The sequence below is a fragment of the Haliotis rufescens genome, unplaced genomic scaffold (assembly GCF_023055435.1).
Source record: "Haliotis rufescens isolate VD_foot unplaced genomic scaffold, xgHalRufe1.0.p SCAF_4, whole genome shotgun sequence".
NCBI lineage: Eukaryota > Metazoa > Mollusca > Gastropoda > Lepetellida > Haliotidae > Haliotis > Haliotis rufescens.
This window is the reverse complement of record NW_025964112.1, coordinates 1,927,500-1,946,101: the sequence shown is the minus strand read 5'-3', so window position 1 is coordinate 1,946,101 and position 18,602 is coordinate 1,927,500. Positions and strand designations below refer to the sequence as shown.

At 42.5% G+C, this 18,602-nt stretch overlaps 1 protein-coding gene across 1 annotated transcript; it reads left to right on the top strand.

Annotated features, from left to right (window-relative positions):
* The first annotated feature begins 17,323 nt into the window (after nt 1-17,323).
* LOC125372388 lies at nt 17,324-18,061 on the top strand. The gene has a single exon (XM_048382269.1). The coding sequence runs from the start codon at nt 17,324-17,326 to the stop codon at nt 18,059-18,061; it is 738 nt and encodes a 245-aa protein (XP_048238226.1).
* Nucleotides 18,062-18,602: the final 541 nt, after the last annotated feature.

Sequence of the window (18,602 nt, the reverse complement as noted above, 5' to 3'; positions counted from 1 at the left end):
TTGAACTTTACACAAAACAAAATTAGAATCCATTTGATGACTACTTCGCAGAAGCATTAGTTGCCAACAGTTGTCAACAAGTAGCATGTATTTAGATAAGGGCTAAAGTTACTCAAGATTTATGTTCATTGACATATTTTCTATTTGAATTAAATCGATTTTTTGTCTTGGCAATGGGCTGTAGTACCGAGATGAAAGTGCCTAATATCTGTTGTTAAGATTAATTCAATCTTAATTTAGCATTTAAATGCAATGAATCGACAGGAATAAATTGTCGCTTTATATACGATGAGCCGGATGGGGTATTACCCCGCTTCGTTCATCTAAATGAGTAATTTTATTGGTCAATTTGAATTTATATAAAATACTGAACAGCGCATACAAAGCTCTATAAATGACCAGCTGTTGTATAATACATGCAGCCTGATAGATCGCAGTCATCGTTATTCACGAATCTGTGATAAAAGCAAATATGTTCCATATGTTCCAACGCAAGGGATGTATGCATATATTCACTTGACTCAAATTACACATATCATCAATGCAAAAAAGTGTGCAACCATGTTCAACAGAGCAGCCACATTAAACACCAGACCTCAATTAAGTGAGCACAAAATTTAGAAACATTGTTTTTGTGTTCTCATGACGATGTTGTACTGTGTTATCATGGCTGTGTTTTACTGGGGGGGTGTTGCCATGACGGTGTTTTACTGTGTTATCATGACCGTGTTTTACTGTAGTGTGTTGTCAAGACGGTGTTGTACTGTGTTGTCAAGACGATGTTTTACTGGGGTGTGTTGTCAAGACGGTGTTGTACTGCGTTGTCATGACGGTGTTTTACTGTGGTGTGTTGTCCAGACGGTGTTCTACTGTGTTGTCAAGACGGTGTTGTACTGTGGTGTGTTGTCAAGACGTTGTTGTACTGTGTTGTCATGACGCGTTTTACTGTGGTGTGTTGTCAAGACAGTGTTTTACTGTGTTGTCATGACGGTGTTTTACTGTACTGTGTTATCAAGACGGCGTTGTACTGTGTTGTCATGACGATGTTGTATTGTGGTGTGTTGTCAAGACAGTGTTTTACTGTGTTGTCATGACGGTGTTTTACTGTACTGTGTTATCAAGACGGTGTTGTACTGTGTTGTCATGACGATGTTGTACTGTGGTATGTTGTCAAGACAGTGTTTTACTGTGTTCTCAAGGCGGTGTTTTACTGTATTGTCATGACGGTGTTTTACTGTGTTGTCGTGACAGTTTTTTACTGTGGTGTATTGTCAAGACGTTGTTGTACTGTCTTATCATGGCTGTGTTTTACTGTGGTTGGTTGTCATGACGGTGTTGTACTGTGTTATCATGACGGTGTTTTACTGTGTTGCAAGACGGTGTTGTACTGTGGTGTGTTGTCAAGACGGTGTTGTTCTGTGTTGTCATGACGGTGTTGTTCTGTGTTGTCATGACGGTGTTTTACTGTGGCATTTTGGTGTGTGGTAGTTATTAGGTTGTGTTGTAATGAAGGTGTTGTACTGTGGTGTGTTGGTGTGTGATAGTTACAGTAGCGAGTAAAGCTTTCTAGAATGGTAATGTACTTTGAATTAAAGTACTTTGAGTATGGCAGACTTGATCGTTCAAGAATATTATGATTGGGGGCCGTTTCTAGAAGGCTCGCTGTACCTATATAACATAGACAAGGCGATTTGATGTCGTTTCCGACCTGACTTGTTTCTACTTGCCGTGCGGTTTGCATACCTATCTGGACATATATTTATGCCAGTATCCAACACTACTAATTTGAATTCAAGAACGGAGACATGCCGCTTTAAAGAGAGCTACACTATTCGGAACATGTGTGATTCCACTAACACTAATTCTATGGCTGATATTATATATTAATGCTGCTATTTGTCCCATTGCATTGCCATTATTTAGTAAACCTAAAACTGTGTATCAATATAATTTATTGATTATATATCGATCTTGTGGGCATTTACTGATTTCCAATTTACGATCCGACGAACCGATTTCTGTAATTTCAATTTGGAAATCGCCTCGTGACACTGAGTCAGGTGTTACATCGCCTTCACAGCATTATACTGTTTATAACCACAGTTACCCCAGCTATATAATGTTTTTGCGAAATCCAAATATCCGCTAGGCCAAAAATATATATTCTTTAATACTTAAAAATACATTTAAGTGGAATGATTCGCTTTCTCTATGACATTTAAATGTAAGAATAGTGTTATTATTTTACCAAAAGTGACCCCCAAAAAAGCATTTCCTTCATTATTAGATTGCTTTTAGAAGAGATGTCTTATGATAATGAAAATGTTTTTTGTCGCTTTTATTTATTAAAAACTCAGAACTAAAGAACACATGTTGTCTGGACTCAGATGGACACTGTGTTCGAAGGATAGAATCTGATCACTTTTTATCTTCAACAAAACTCTAAGCCTTTCAGCTTGTTAAACAAATCCACAACGCTGTGAAACATCAAGGGTTGGTGAAACAGGCACACGTAATCTAGGTGACGATGCTCACTGTGTCCTCGTGCCAACCATTGCCCTCTGACCTAGTGGCAGACCAGGGCATTCCAACTGTGTAATAACATGACAATACTATACAATAGTTCGTAGCTATATCCTAAATGTCAGCCGCTCAATATAGAACCGTTGAATCCCATCCACAACCATATGCCATGATTTTCAGGTTTACTCAGATGATGATGGCTTGCCTCCACAACAACACTCCGCCAAATGTCGCAGCGAAATGACCTTTAAAAAGTTCCAATTACTTTCTCAATAGACGGAGCCAGAAGACATCGACAATCACCACCATCCACCTACAAGCCAACATGCCGTCCCGCGATCCATTACCAGAGTCGTCTAGATGACCCGTCGCTTCACTGCACACCAATATAAAAACATATCACGTCGAGATGGCTTTTATAAAGGTTGCCCATCGTTACATCACCCATCAGCCCCGTCATTACCACGTGACATTTCCCGGTATCTGGTGATTACTTCCCGGTGGTAGCCTTGAGATTGTCGCCCATCACTCTACATCCTCAACCAAGGCCGATTGGTGTGTTGGTTCTCTGGGGCCTTCAGATCCTCGTCTGGCAGTGTACGACCAGGTTATTTACTCTCCAATTACAAAATTGACTCAGGAAACAGAATTGAAATGTGGAACGCTGACAATAGCTTGACATGTCCTCATCCGATTCAAAGTATAAGTTTAAATGTTCAAACACAATCTAGAAATAGAAATTAAATGTGGAAAATTAACAAAAGCCGGTGAGTCCCAAATTCAATACCAAAAGTGTTCATCTATACAAGGTAAACACTGAAGGACGCAGCCTAACCTTGGCCTAAGACAGGGTAATACACAGCCTCACCCCGACCCCCACCCCCACCTGATTCCCCAACCAACACACAAACCCCCTTCACAGACACGTGGGGAGTCCGGGCAACAAACACACCCCAAACCCCACCCCCAGCAACCCATGCTTGTCGTAAGAGGCGACTAAATGGATCGGATGGTCATGCTCGGCTCGCTGACTTAGTTCAGACGAGGGTTCAGACTCACTTGTTTACAGTCCGCCGTCTTATAGCTGGAATTTTCTGAGTGTGGCGTTAAACAACAAAGAAACAAACGATTTAGGACAAGAGACATGTTCATGTACATGACGCAAGCAGTCACAAACAAGAACATGGATGGCATTTTGTATATTTTGTTGTTATTTACCAATGTCTGTTTTAAACATGCCGGATAGAGTTACAGGAAGGGGTGGCATAGACAATCTGAACATTGAAAACACAATGACGCTGCACATGAACAAGTATCGCGGACCAAGAAGTCTCCTCGCAACACCCGTGCCATGTATGGTTGACAGAGGAGGGGTGTTCATGTTGAAGGAGCGGCTTCCAAAAGTATTGTGTCAATTAGGGAGCGTTGAAGGGGATCGCCCCCCTTGTGCACTAACACTCCAACCGTCCTCTCACCAACAGGAAGCCAGGTTTAGCAGACGCTGCTATATTTAACATCACCTCGCACAGTGACCTCGGGCAGTGGTTATTCTGTATACGATGATAGGTCAGGTGACATCGCAATTGTCAGCAGGTCTCGTTGATAACGAGATCTCACGTGAAACTCAAATACTGTCAGACTGTGTAAGCTTAGAAGTTTATTGAGTTCTCTAATTATTTGTTGCCATGCTACTATACATAGATTTTGAAAAGAAAACGGTTCGAGGGTAATTATTTTCACGACAATAGAAAAACAAATAATACATGACAGCGCGTGATAGTTGTGATTAGGGAGGTTGTTGCATGCACACATTAAGATAATTTCAACAAAATAATACAATATTCTGAAATAATTTGTGTTTCACGAGATGAGAGAAACATGATATTTCATGAGACACATGGAATATCCTATCTATTAAATACTTTTTGTGTAGTTGTCTACCGCGAAATTAAATTATTTCATTACAAATGTATAACCTTGAAACGTAAATTCTCCCTACCTAACACGTAGGGACGGTTCACCACCCCTTATATTTGGGACTAAAAAAAGTTACAAAACATATTTAGGGTCACGAAAAATCTGTATCATACATACAGATATGATTATTTACAAAAAGAACTTTAACAAAAAATATTCTGTTGGAAGCGAAGGAATACACGCTGGTCAAGTTACAAAAATGGCTCTTTGCGAAACGAACAATCTCGATTGACGAGTTAATTAAGAAATTTACAGTTCATAAAGAAACATTTTCAAGAGAATAACAAACGCGTGAAGCTATTTTAACTCCATAAGTGACCATCTGTCATTATTTTTCCTTGTCGATGTTGAACTAAAAAGTTGGTTTGTGTACGGTCCAGACACTAAAGGGAGGCAATATCAGGGGAGGTAACCCTTGTATGACACTAGTTCCGTCAAGGTGTTATGTTCACAGCAGTGAAATATCAAGTGTTTTGTTCACTGCAATGAAAATATCACTTTCCTCAACTTCGGAAAACTCAGTCTTTGACACTGAAGTACATAATAAAACAAGAAGACATCGATAGCCCCCGCCCTTTAGATATGTTTATTTGTTCTAATATCTAAGAAATATTCCAGACGCACGACAGGCTGTAAATAATCGAGCCTGGACCAAACAATCAAAGTGATTGATTTAAGAAGGTCCCATGCTGAGTACGATGTCATCAATCAAGCAAGTCACAACCCCCGAATACATTTAGTCGTCTCTTTCAACAAGTCTGTATGAGGTAAATACAAAATGTCAAGATATATTGGACAGTTGAGGAGATATACCCTGGACTCGAACACTCCATTCATATGATCTGAAATCCAACGTTTGCCTTGGAAACGCTTAAATAGTAAAGATTTGTCAAAAACCCGAATGACAAGTTCAGGACTAACTTTCCTGATGTGCATACAAAGTTTCCCCCGCAAAACATGGTCTGGGCGGGGGAGAATAATGGTCAGTGAGAATTACTGAAACTAATTTCACCTATTTCCGTGTCCCTGTGGCTAATATTAGACAAATAACCACAGAGGCACGGATACAGGTAAAATGATTTTAATAAGACTCACTGTGCTTTACAATGTTTGCTTTATGCTGATTGGCTGGTTCGTCCCATTCGTCCATTGTTTGTGAGAGGTCCCTAGCAACGTGTCGTCATACGAAAACGTAAACCGAACTAATTGTTCTTATTGTCACAAACGATTTTCTGTGACGTGGTTCCAACAATAGACTAGATGAGCTGATGTTTCCTGTAGAAAAATGACGAAACAGTACAAACCAATTAGGTTATTCTCTATACAGTTTTCAGTCCTTCCTAACGAACCCACGATGACTGGATTAAGTAGGATTGAATGACATTATCGTTCTGGACAGCGGGGAACGCAATCAGTGGCTGAGTGGATATAGTCACGCGGGATCTGAACCGACCGCTGTAATCTCAGGGAACCTACATCTGCACGACAGTAACTTTAATTGAATGCAACGTCATATCTACTCGTCATGTCTACTCGTCATGTCTACTCGTCATATCTACTCGTCATGTCTACTCGCCATACCTACTCGTCATATCTACTCGTCATGTCTACTCGTTATATCTACGCGTCATGTCTACTCGTCATATTTACTCGTCATGTCTACTCGTCATATTTACTCGTCATATTTACTCGTCATATCTACTCGTCATGTCTACTCGTCATGTCTACTCGTCATATCTACTCGTCATGTCTACTCGTCATGTCTACTCATCATATTTACTCGTCACATTTACTCGTCATATCTACTCGTTATATCTACGCGTCATGTCTACTCGTCATATCTACTCGTCATGTCTACTCGTCATGTCTACTCGTCATATCTACTCGTCATGTCTACTCGTCATATCTACTCGTCATATCTACTCGTCATGTCTACTCATCATATTTACTCGTCACATTTACTCGTCATATCTACTCGTTATATCTACGCGTCATGTCTACTCGTCATATCTACTCGTCATGTCTACTCGCCATACCTACTCGTCATGTCTACTCGTCATATCTTCTCGTCATGTCTACTCGTCATATTTACTCGTTATATCTACTCGTCATGTCTACTCGTCATAATTACTCGTCATGTCTACTCGTCATGTCTACTCGTCATATCTACTCGTCATGTCTACTCGCCATACCTACTCGTCATGTCTACTCGTCATATCTTCTCGTCATGTCTACTCGTCATATTTACTCGTTATATCTACTCGTCATGTCTACTCGTCATAATTACTCGTCATGTCTACTCGTCATGTCTACTCGTCATATCTACTCGTCATGTCTACTCGTCATATTTACTCGTCATATTTACTCGTCATATCTACTCGTCATGTCTACTCGTCATGTCTACTCGTCATATCTACTCGTCATGTCTACTCGTCATGTCTACTCGTCATATCTACTCGTCATGTCTACTCGTCATATCTACTCGTCATGTCTACTCGTCATATCTACTCTTTAGGAGGGAAACCCAAACTGAATAGGGTATTCGCGATATAGGTGAGTACGACATGGTGAGACGCTGCCGGTCGTTGGTGTGATGGGTGAGTACGACATGGTGAGACGCTGCCGGGTGTTTGTTTGATAGGTGAGTACGACATGGTGAGACGCTGCCGGTCGTTGGTGTGATGGGTGAGTACGACATGGTGAGACGCTGCCGGTCGTTGGTGTGGTGGGTGAGTACGACATGGTGAGACGCTGCCGGTCGTTGGTGTGATGGGTGAGTACGACATGGTGAGACGCTGCCGGTCGTTGGTGTGGTGGGTGAGTACGACATAGTGAGACGCTGCCGGTCGTTGGTGTGGTGGGTGAGTACGACATGGTGAGACGCCTCCGGGTTTTCGTGTGATAGGTGAGTACGACATGGTGAGACGCTGCCGGGTGTTTGTGTGGTAGGTGAGTACGACATGGTGAGACGCCTCCGGGTTTTCGTGTGATAGGTGAGTACGACATGGTGAGACGCTGCCGGGTGTTTGTGTGGTAGGTGAGTACGACATGGTGAGACGCTGCCGGTCGTTGGTGTGATGGGTGAGTACGACATGGTGAGACGCTGCCGGGTGTTTGTGTGATAGGTGAGTACGACATGGTGAGACGCCTCCGGGTTTTCGAATGATAGATGAGTACGACATGGTGAGACGCTGCCGGGTGTTTGTGTGGTAGGTGAGTACGACATGGTGAGACGCTGCCGGTCGTTGGTGTGATGGGTGAGTACGACATGGTGAGACGCTGCCGGGTGTTTGTGTGATAGGTGAGTACGACATGGTGAGACGCTGCCGGGTTTTCGTGTGATAGGTGAGTACGACATGGTGAGACGCTGCCGGGTGTTTGTGTGATAGGTGAGTACAACATTGTGAGACGCTGCCGGTCGTTGGTGTGATGGGTGAGTACGACATGGTGAGACGCTTCCGAGTGTTCGCGAGATGATATTCGACCGATCTCGGTGTTTCTGTAATATATTCAATGTAGACATTATCACGTCGAGGAATGAGCTGTCAGGAGCTGTCATACATGTCGGTGCATTGTGAGCCAGGCCCTATCAAATGACCATTAAAGTGTCAACATAGCCCCAAATTGACTGGCCTGGCACATAACAGCTATCTCAGCAAATGAAGTGCCTTTGTCGACAAAAACACGTTCATGGTTGAAGGTCGTTGCCGATGGGAGTGATTAAAAGAATGTAGTTTTACGCCGGAGTTAGCACGATTCATGCTTCTTCAAGTCTCGGGTACTATGAAAGACAATTAGCCTCATCATTGTGATCACACAATCGTCATTTTAGTCGACTCTTTCAACAAACACGGGATACTTGATGAGGAGCTATATTCAACGGACTCCCCATGGGGTTAAAAAACGCGTACTTTCAATTCAATCTGACAATGACGTAGACCTGTTGGAAACACACACAGAGTATTCCTCGTTATACGTACCATGATACCAACGTACCATGATACAAAAGCTTTCAGGTAACAGATGGTGATCACCCGATCTTCATGGTACGACAGAAAAGAAATTTGGGAGAATCAATTTGATTGTAACAAGCCCCTATTTTACTGCAAAAATACAAAATACGTCGCATTGTAGGAAACAAAATAATGTGCCTTTTCTTGCAGACCTATATGAGAGTCTCGAAGGAATGCAGTTTGTTGTTTTTATTTTTAAAAATAATTGAGCTTCCATACATAAAATGAAAAATATGCTTTCAAAACAAAAAACCCACCCCCACTCCAAAAAATCAAATAGTTCCCCTTACCATCGATTCTACTGTGTTGTCGATTGTTAAACACTTACTACTGTATTGTCAATGTTGCTGCTGCACATGGTGAAGTAGAGGAACCAGAAAGACGTTGACATTCTCCGGAAGTAGCACGATGTCTCCAAGGCCACCCAAGCTTTGAATTCTGAATCTGGACGTAAACATGCTGAAAATGCCAAACACAACCATGGTCCCCGGGTCAAACATGTCACGTGATCCCCTCGCGCTACAACAGCACGTGAGCCTGCGTTACCCCCCACAACAGCTCCGTTAGACTTACATCTCGTCTCTGAAATGAACATATCTTCCAGAAAATAACAGTTGTTAAATTATCTTAATAAAATATAATAAAAAGGAGCCTAGAGGCTCTCTTCATTTTCAGATACTGCAGTAATCTAGACTTGCCAAATATTATAGACTTGCATGGGCTGTATTGGATATATTTGTATCAGGGACATCCCGTCCCCCGGGGGCCTGTTGATTTTACTGCCGCTTCTCTACCCGTGCAGCGCGAAACTCCAGGGTCGCGCCAGCGTAATATATTCTCATGTTCCAGAGAAATCTAGATTTTATAACGTTCTTGTGTTTGTCCTTTCAAGCACGTAACACACAGAGGCGCCTTGTGGCTGCGATCTCTTTGTTGACTTGTTATCAATAAATTATCAACAAAACATCGATGTTTACTTGTTATCAATAAATTATCAACAAAACATCGATGCAAGGCAGTAGGTCGACATAGCGGCAACGGCAGCAGGGTCATTCGCTGATTTACTCGTGGCCTAACACACTTGAATTCATTGAATTCAGCACACAGAAAAATAATAGTTTTAAGCGTCGCAAATCGAAATACCATTTAAAAGAAGTGTTATTTCTATAAACTAATGATGGCCTGAGGTCAGCAGGAGTTCAACAGGAAGTAGCGCAAGCGGCAGTAGAAGCAGGGGACAAGTTGAATTGCAGTTAACCGGAAGTCCAAGTCGGCGAATAGTGTTTTTAGTCGCTTTAAAACAGTACTTCAGCATTACACCACGATAGTGACAGCAAACAAAAGATAACATCAGACCTTGGTGTTGTAATTTAACGACTGAAGGCTGTAAGTTGTTTATAGCTGATGATAGGAAGTCAGTACCATTTCAGCCAGGTCACGTGACATTGTAATAGCACGTGCAGTCCGAGGAACACTGGCTCCTAGATTAGCATACATGAATCAGTCAATGTTTGCTGTTTCATGCCCAACTGACCGAAATCCGTACAATCAATATAGAACATGCGCATTTACATCATATTACCACGATTTTTTAAGACGTATTTATAAATATTTACCTAACATGAATAATATTGTATATATATATATGTATTAGTGTATATAACTTCAACAGGATACATCTTTTTGTTAGTAAAGATTTCGTAATTCTTCATATAATGGACAATAAGACAAAAATGTGTTTCATCTTCAATTACATTACACAAAGAGCAATTTGCCTCGATATCTTGAATATCACAGAAACCTTTTTGTAATATTTTGTATTCCCGGATAGTGAAACAGTACGCATGCCTTTCCGAATGGACTGTAGTTATATGTCTGTAAATATCTCTGTTTATTATATACTTTAGTGTGAAAGACTGAGTTTTCCTAATTTGAGAAAAGGGATATTTTCATTGCAGTGAACATAACACTTTGACGGAACTTTTGTCATACAAGACTGAATTCTAAAATTGTCTCCCTTTTTCGTGAGTGTCTGGCCCGCACACAAACTGTTGACTTCCTTTCCAACTTTTTAGTTCAACATTGACGAGGCAAAATATTGACAGATGTTCACTTATGGAGTTAACAACGCTTCATGCCGTTTGTTATTTTCTTGAAAATATTTCGTAATAAACTGTAAATTTTAACTCGTCAATCGAGACTGTTGTTCCGCAAAGCGCCATTTTTGTAACTTGACCAGCGTTTATACTTTCGCTTCCAACAGTGATCTCGTAGTTTTCAAGGATATATATTTTGAATGTCTGTCTAAAGGTATTCAAAATATGCCTGATTCTCCAACCCCATGAGAAACCCCTACATGACCAAATGTAGGAACAAAATACATGTTAACATGATATGTCCAGTTGGGACATTTACGCTCACCAGATCACGTTGTCCTGTGTTTGTTTGTTGTTTAACGCCGCACTCAAGCTCTATGTCGGCGGTCTGTTAATAATCTAGACCAGACAATCAAGTATCGATCTGCGCAATTGGGATACGATGACATGCATCAACCAAGTCAGTGAGCCTGACCACCTGATCCAGTAAGTCACCTCTTACGACAAGCATGGGTTCCTGAAAACCAATTCTAACACGGATCTTCGCGGGTCTTGTCCTATGGGCAGTAGTATACGCACGCCTACGACAAATCAACTACTCTGTAAGGAATATCGTTACATCATTCAGAATGGAAGGTCCAACTGGTGACCATAAGGGTTACGGATAAGGACTCGGGCCGCCACTGTTGTTTAGAAATGATGAAGGACGGCAATTAGTATCATCGTACCATGTCAGCGTCCTGGTCTTCCAGCTAACGTCTTTGGTATTTTCATTGCAACTCAACAGGTACATACGACTGTACGAGCCAACACTCGTATATATCGGGACGTTTGTAAGTAATGTCGCTGTACGGGTGTCCAAGTCGTCTAAGGCGCCGCAATTCGCATTACGGAGTTACGTCCCTTAGGAGTGCCAGAAACCTATGATCGTTAATCCGCATATCTGTTCTCCCCGATTATGTTTTAGGTTTGTTAGCACCATACCCGTTGTTTCATCAAGTGACAGTAAACGTCCGAGACCTGCATCACCTGCTCCAAGCTGACACGCCGTGATATCACTGAAATACTTCAAAGCGGCGTTAAACCATATTCATTCACTCACTCACTTGTTGGGATCCTACTTTGAGACATATACGGTCAATAGTTTGAAAGCGGACATCGATTTCTGGAATGTATGCCATCTATCAGTGAAGGATCAATAAGACAGTGAGACCTAAGGTCAATGGTTCCTTAAGAATTATTGTCCGTGGACAACGGCCGACTAATCTCTATCAGGGACATTGTGAACAAGGCCGCCATGTCCAGGACAATGATTCCTAGTGTACAATGTCCCCCGGACATTGAATACATAGGACAATGGCAACCACGGCACCGGTCGCAATGTATGACAAATCATTCTCGTGTCCTTTGTGAAGACTTTGTGAAGAGTCTCTTATTGTATTCTGTTGACATCTAATCCGAAATGGCGGACACGCATCTGTAGAACAGGTTCTCTGCTTGAAGCGCCAGCCTCCAACACACATTCACTTGAACCTGGACCATGAGATCAATCTGTAACAGACCACTGACGGCGAGGCTGGAATGACGCCATGGCATCCAACATATCACCCGACACCGTTGACGAGGATGTTGTCTCACGGCGTTGGAGTCGTCATAGTAATCATCCACTTCTGAAAAACTGTACGATCAATAGTTCAATCACTAACAAAGACATGAGCCTGTGGACTTGACCTCGATGTGTTAACCTTTGAACAGATGACCTCCATTCAGTATTTTCATATTTCTCATAGTTACCAGGGCAACAATGACAGCTTGATACATAAGTAGATGTAGGCGAGTACCATATGTTACATGAAATAGTATGTCCGACTCCCTATTGGTCTTGGTACCTTAGGTTTGGTACTTCCCAATCTGTTGACTGACACTGGGAGAGTACGCGGGTTTGCTACCAGGAATACAGCCCATCTGACAATCTGGGTAATGCAGAAGGCTGCAGTGTTGGGGAGTCTTCACATTCTCCGAAACGTTCTGGCAGCGCTTCCTGGGAGAACTCCCTTTCGCTGTCTGGGCTGCGTGTAGAGGGGGCAAGGGCCCAGAGCTGATGATGAGCCTAACCAGCCTGACTGTGCCAGGAACACCCAAACCCTCTTCGCTGCATTTTGATTTTTAATCTGTTAATAATAATAATAATAATAATAATAATAATAATAATAATAATAATAATAATAATATTAAGTATAATAATAATATTATTATTATTGTTGTTGTTGTTGTTGTTGTTATTATTATTATTATTTCTGATCATTTACACACTTTAATCTTGAACTCAGCGTTTAAGCACACATTGGAATAAGTCAGAGTCTGACTGCATGCCTGTTCACGAATATCATCGCCTCGATCCATCCAAGTGAACAAAACGAAGAAATGCACATCCAAACTATCGACTTCATCCTTGCCTAGACTGATAGTAACAGTCTACTGAAATCTATGAATTCACTTAGTATCTATTTGACATATCTTTGTAATCACCTTTCAATGATCGGCCAATTGATCAGTGATCGCTTACCAACAACTTGTAACCGCCACAGGTTCATTAACAACTTCTGAAATATCTCCCGTCACGTTTCTCGTGTCTGCCATTAGGCGTACTGTGCTATAGGTACATGTATCACGACGCGCTGTCCCTCTGGCTAGCCTAGTGGTTAAAGCGTTCGCTCGTCACGCCGAAGACCCGGGTTCGATTCCCGACATGGGTACAATGTGTGAAGCCCATTTCTGGTGTCCCCCGCCGTGATATTGCTGGAATATTGCTAAAAGCGGCGTAAAATCAAACTCACTCACTCACACTCTGGCTGACTTACTGAGATGGTTCTTAACATACCTTTCTAATCTAATGCTGATATTATTTGAATCTATTTGTTGAAACTTAACTACAACACATGCTACTGTACAGCAGTTTGAGCATACAGAAGCTCATGTCACCAATCCTTTTTGAAGGACTATTTTATTCTGCGACACATCTTGTTGATGTATGAACGTCAGTGTAAACTTAAGGTCAAGGTGAAAGTGGGTATGCATGATCCTTCGAGGTATGAAATAATGATGTGAAAAGTAATGAAAAATGACACTCGCTTTGGGTAAGTTTCTTTTGAGTATGAACCATCATAGAGTGGGGGCCAAGCATTGTGTGAACGTCGTCGTCATTGATGATGACGTCACGAACTGTTTACATGACGTCACCTGAACAATAGGCTGTCTTCAATGAAGTTATATTGCCATACGTTTTTCTTCGTTTTGTCACATGTCAACAAGTTGTATATATAATAACGTACTTGAAACTCGTAATTGCGGATTATCGGTCGCCAAATACTCGGGATTAACACCATTCTTTCAGTGGAGATAGTGAATCCGTTATTCCTCGTAGCCCGATGGTTGGTCTCTAATAAACCACATGACGCGTGAAATTTGAAATATCCTCTATATTTGCAACAAGTCTCACGGGCGCGCAGGTTTTAAGCCACGCGCCGATTCCCGGGAAACACTTTTCCAATGTTTAAGCATTACTGACGAGAACGTGAAAGTATAATTACAGGTGATTTACAGAATACTAATGATTCGTTAATCCTAATAGTGGTAATTAAGAGCAAAATGGAAAGTGGTAATATAAGGATGGTGCTATTGAAGTTGTATCTGGTTCCACATATATAGGAATCTTGTCACACAAGGCTAAGTGCATGCAGATCTATTTCAAATGGGGAAACACGGCAATGGAATCTCATAGCTGTGCTGAACAGAATGTGAACGCACGGTAAACTACCGCTTCATATCTTATTCTAACTTTGATACCCAAGTCAAACCGCTTCTTCTGTAGGGGTGTGAGGTGTAGGTCAAACCAATTCTTCTGTATGAGTGTGAGGTGTAGGTCAAACCGATTCTTCTGTATGAGTGTGAGGTGTAGGTCAAACCGATTCTGCTGTATGATTGTGAGGTGTAGTTCATACCGATTCTTCTGTATGAATGTGAGATGTAGGTCAAACCGATTCTTCTGTATGAGTGTGAGGTGTAGGTCACACCGATTCTTCTGTATGAGTGTGAGGGGTAGGTCAAACCTATTCTTCGGTATGGGTATAAGGTGAACGTCAGTCAAACCGATTCTTCTGTATGAGTGTGAGGTGTAGGTCAAACCGATTCTGCTGTATGAGTGTGAGGTGTAGGTCAAACCGATTCTGCTGTATGAGTGTGAGGTGTGCGTCAAACCGATTCTTCTGTACGGGTATGCGGTGTAGGTCAAACCGATTCTTCTGTACGGGTATGCGGTGTAGGTCAAACCGATTCTTCTGTACGGGTATGCGGTGTAGGTCAAACCGATTCTTCTGTATGGGAGTGAGTTGCGGGGAGACGAACAACAATGTGATAGCTTTCGATTCCGATTCCATCCTCACGGAGGCCATGGTCTATGGGACAAAGACGTATCATATCACATAGCTTTAGGTGAATGTTGCCGGTGCCCTCTATTATGTAACAGTGCTGTTAAATGTATCACATATTGGCAGTGTCCCCTACATAATATTAAATTATTATATAACACATCACCACGAGAAACTAACCAGTCTCGATACAGAAACCATGGAGGTCAAGGTGAAATAGCGGGGAATTGTATATGAACAGATCAGTGGTGACACCGGGTGTCCGCCGGGGAATACATTACCAGGTCAAGTCTAGAATAAGCTATAACCTTGATATGGTCGGTGGAAACAATTGGTCAAGTACGTATATAGTATTTAAACAGGTGTTGCGCCAGGGCACACCCAGATGTCGGCTGTATACCAATGCACATCTTAACGTCTTTCAACAACGATTTAGGAATATTATGCGCCAGGAATGGTCTCGCATAATTTCTTTAAGTTCTAGTTATGATACATATATTCAGTTTTGAGTAACTTTAGATGCAGAATGATATCTAACTGTCTGAAAGTGTAAATTAGCAAACTTTTGTGCTTGTGATGGAGGTGGGCGAACGCAATTGACAACACAACATTCCTAAATCACATCGCCTGAGTTCTGTTGTAAAATTGAGGATATGTACCGTTAGTGTATCTAGTAAATATCTTATCAATATATCAGCTGTACGAGTACACAAGTGACGTCATCCCATTCCTCGATGTAGCTGTCAAAACCAGAAACTGTAACCACTGGTGTACGCTATGTAGTTAGCACTCTGTGTCAGCTTTCATTTCGGCTTAAGTGTGAGTGAGTGAGTTGTGTTTAACGCCGCCTTGAACATTATTCCAGTGATATCACGGGGTGTCAGCTTAATGTGGGAGGAAAGCTCAAGTGTGTCATGTTTCAGACGTTTACCACTTCGATGAAACCCACGAGCAGCGATGGTGCTGACAAATCTTGAAACATAATAGGTGCGAACCGGGATTCGAACCCACGATCATAGGTTCCTGGTGTGCCCAAAGGACGCAACTCGGCACATAGCTGCGCTAAGATTGTCTAACAATAAACATGATTGATAATTTTAGTGTGTATGAGTTAAAGAAACATGTCAGAATGTAACAGCTCCAATGTTGTTGAGTGTGACATTCAAAACGGATCCTTTTTGTAGCCACCATCTTCCATTTGGTCGTCATCATGTACAGAAAATGTAATGACGTGAAGCATCCCCATTCGTGTCAGAATCTAACACAGTGATCCCAATCTAAACTATTGATCTTTCAACTGCAAAACATTCCGATTCCATGCAAACGGAGGCCATGATCCATGGTATAAAAAACATATCTATCACATGTCATTGTATAAAGATAGTATTACCTTCAAATTAAAGTCACTGCCCGCTGGCTATGATCACGGCGTTAAGCTGATTTGATGAGACGTATTTTGTACATTGGCGAGTGTGTCATAGTTTGTTACCAATACAATGTTTGATTTGGAGCACAGTAGTTTTCCAATGTAACTGAATGTGCTGGAGTGAGTGGCGGAACATACGTGACTCCTTGGTGAACCATTCTCAGATAGCATATCCCGGCTTACACACATCTACAGTTTGGTGAAAGCTTTATATAGCTGCCATAGCTTTCTTCTAACACCAAAGAAGACGTTAGGAATAATTCCCGAAGACGAAAACGAAAATCTTTTCAAAATAATTTTGCGGTTGATGGGGATCAACATATATGAATCTTTAACAGGTTATCAAGTCAGTGAATATTGTAGGGTAATGCCAAGTGTTCCCAAAGGAGGTCGACCCGTGCTTGTCGTAAGAGGCGACTAACGGGATCGGGTGGTCAGGCTCACTGACATGGTTGATGCATGTCATTGTGTCCAAATTGCGTGGATCGATGTTCATGATGCCAATCACTGGATTGTCTCGTCTAGGCTAGATTGTTTATAGGCAGCCGTCATATATCTGGAATATTGCTGAGTGTGGCGTTAAACAACAAACAAACAAATACAACGGAAGTCGCCCGGACAGTGGAGGTTCGGAATAACGGGGTCAGGGCATTGGAGGTTCGGAATAGCGGGGTCAGGACATTGGAGTTTCGGAATAACGGGGTCAGGACAGTGGAGGTTCGGAATAACGGGGTCAGGACAGTGGAGGTTCGGAATAACGGGGTCAGGACATTGGAGGTTCGGAGAAACGGGATCAGGACATTGGAGGTTCGGAATAACGGGGTCAGGACAGTGGAGTTTCGGAATAACGGGGTCAGGACAATGGGGTTTCGGAAAAACGGGGTCAGGACAGTGGAGGTTCGGAATAACGGGGTCAGGACAGTGGAGGTTCGGAAAAACGGGGTCAGGACAGTGGAGTTTCGGAATAACGGGGTCAGGACAGTGGAGTTCCGGAATAACGGGGTCAGGACATTGGAGGTTCGGAATAACGGGGTCAGGACAGTGGAGTTTCGGAATAACGGGGTCAGGACAATGGGGTTTCGGAAAAACGGGGTCAGGACAGTGGAGGTTCGGAATAACGGGGTCAGGACATTGGAGTTTCGGAATAACGGGGTCAGGACAGTGGAGGCTCGGTATAACTGGGTCAGGACATTGGAGGTTCGGAATAACAGGGTCAGGACAGTGGAGGTTCGGAATAACGGGGTCAGGGCAGTGGAGGTTCGGAAAAACGGGGTCAGGACAGTGGAGTTTCGGAATAACGGGGTCAGGACAGTGGAGGTTCGGAATAACGGGGTCAGGACAGTGGAGGTTCGGAAAAACGGGGTCAGGACAGTGGAGGTTCGGAATAACGGGGTCAGGACATTGGAGGTTCGGAATAACGGGGTCAGGACAGTGGAGGTTCGGAATAACGGGGTCAGGACAGTGGAGTTTCGGAATAACGGGGTCAGGACAGTGGAGGTTCGGAATAACGGGGTCAGGACAGTGGAGGTTCGGAATAACGGGTTCAGGACAGTCGAGGTTCGGAATAACGGGGTCAGGACAGTGGCGGTTTCACTGTAAATCTGAAGCTGTAGGAAGGTGTAGGCTGAGGTCATTAATACCAGGACCGGGACCTGGTAGGCCAATGTAAGTGTATAACCGATGTTTGTATGCATCAAGTTGTAAGGACATGAAATGTGATCACGTCAAGAACCGGCAACATATGGCAGGGATGATAGTTCTATATAATGTGAAGTCCCCTGCCATGAATGTGCTGCTCAATTAACCAACTGACGTCAGCAATGTCGGTTCCAATGCCTTGGCCTCATAGCTACTACGGTGTTATGTCAAGCCTCATAGCTACTATATTACCATGTCAAGATGTACCAACAGATTGAAATTTGTTTATGCGCAGTACCGACATGCCCCCGTTTCCAACAGTCAACCATACAAGTATCATACACCTAGTCACTGATTTCTCACTGATTAACGCTGAGGCTGCAACGGGTCTCATGTTTCTGACGACTTCAACTTTCCAATATCCACTTTCCACCAGCTCCAACTTTTGGTGTCTCCATTTCACAAATTCTGATGTACATTCGAGCGCGCTCTTTCTATTCAG

Bases quoted from the DNA above. Each gene is read 5' to 3' on its own strand.
- LOC125372388 (XM_048382269.1), top strand. From the start codon at position 17,324: ATGGGGTTTCGGAAAAACGGGGTCAGGACAGTGGAGGTTCGGAATAAC.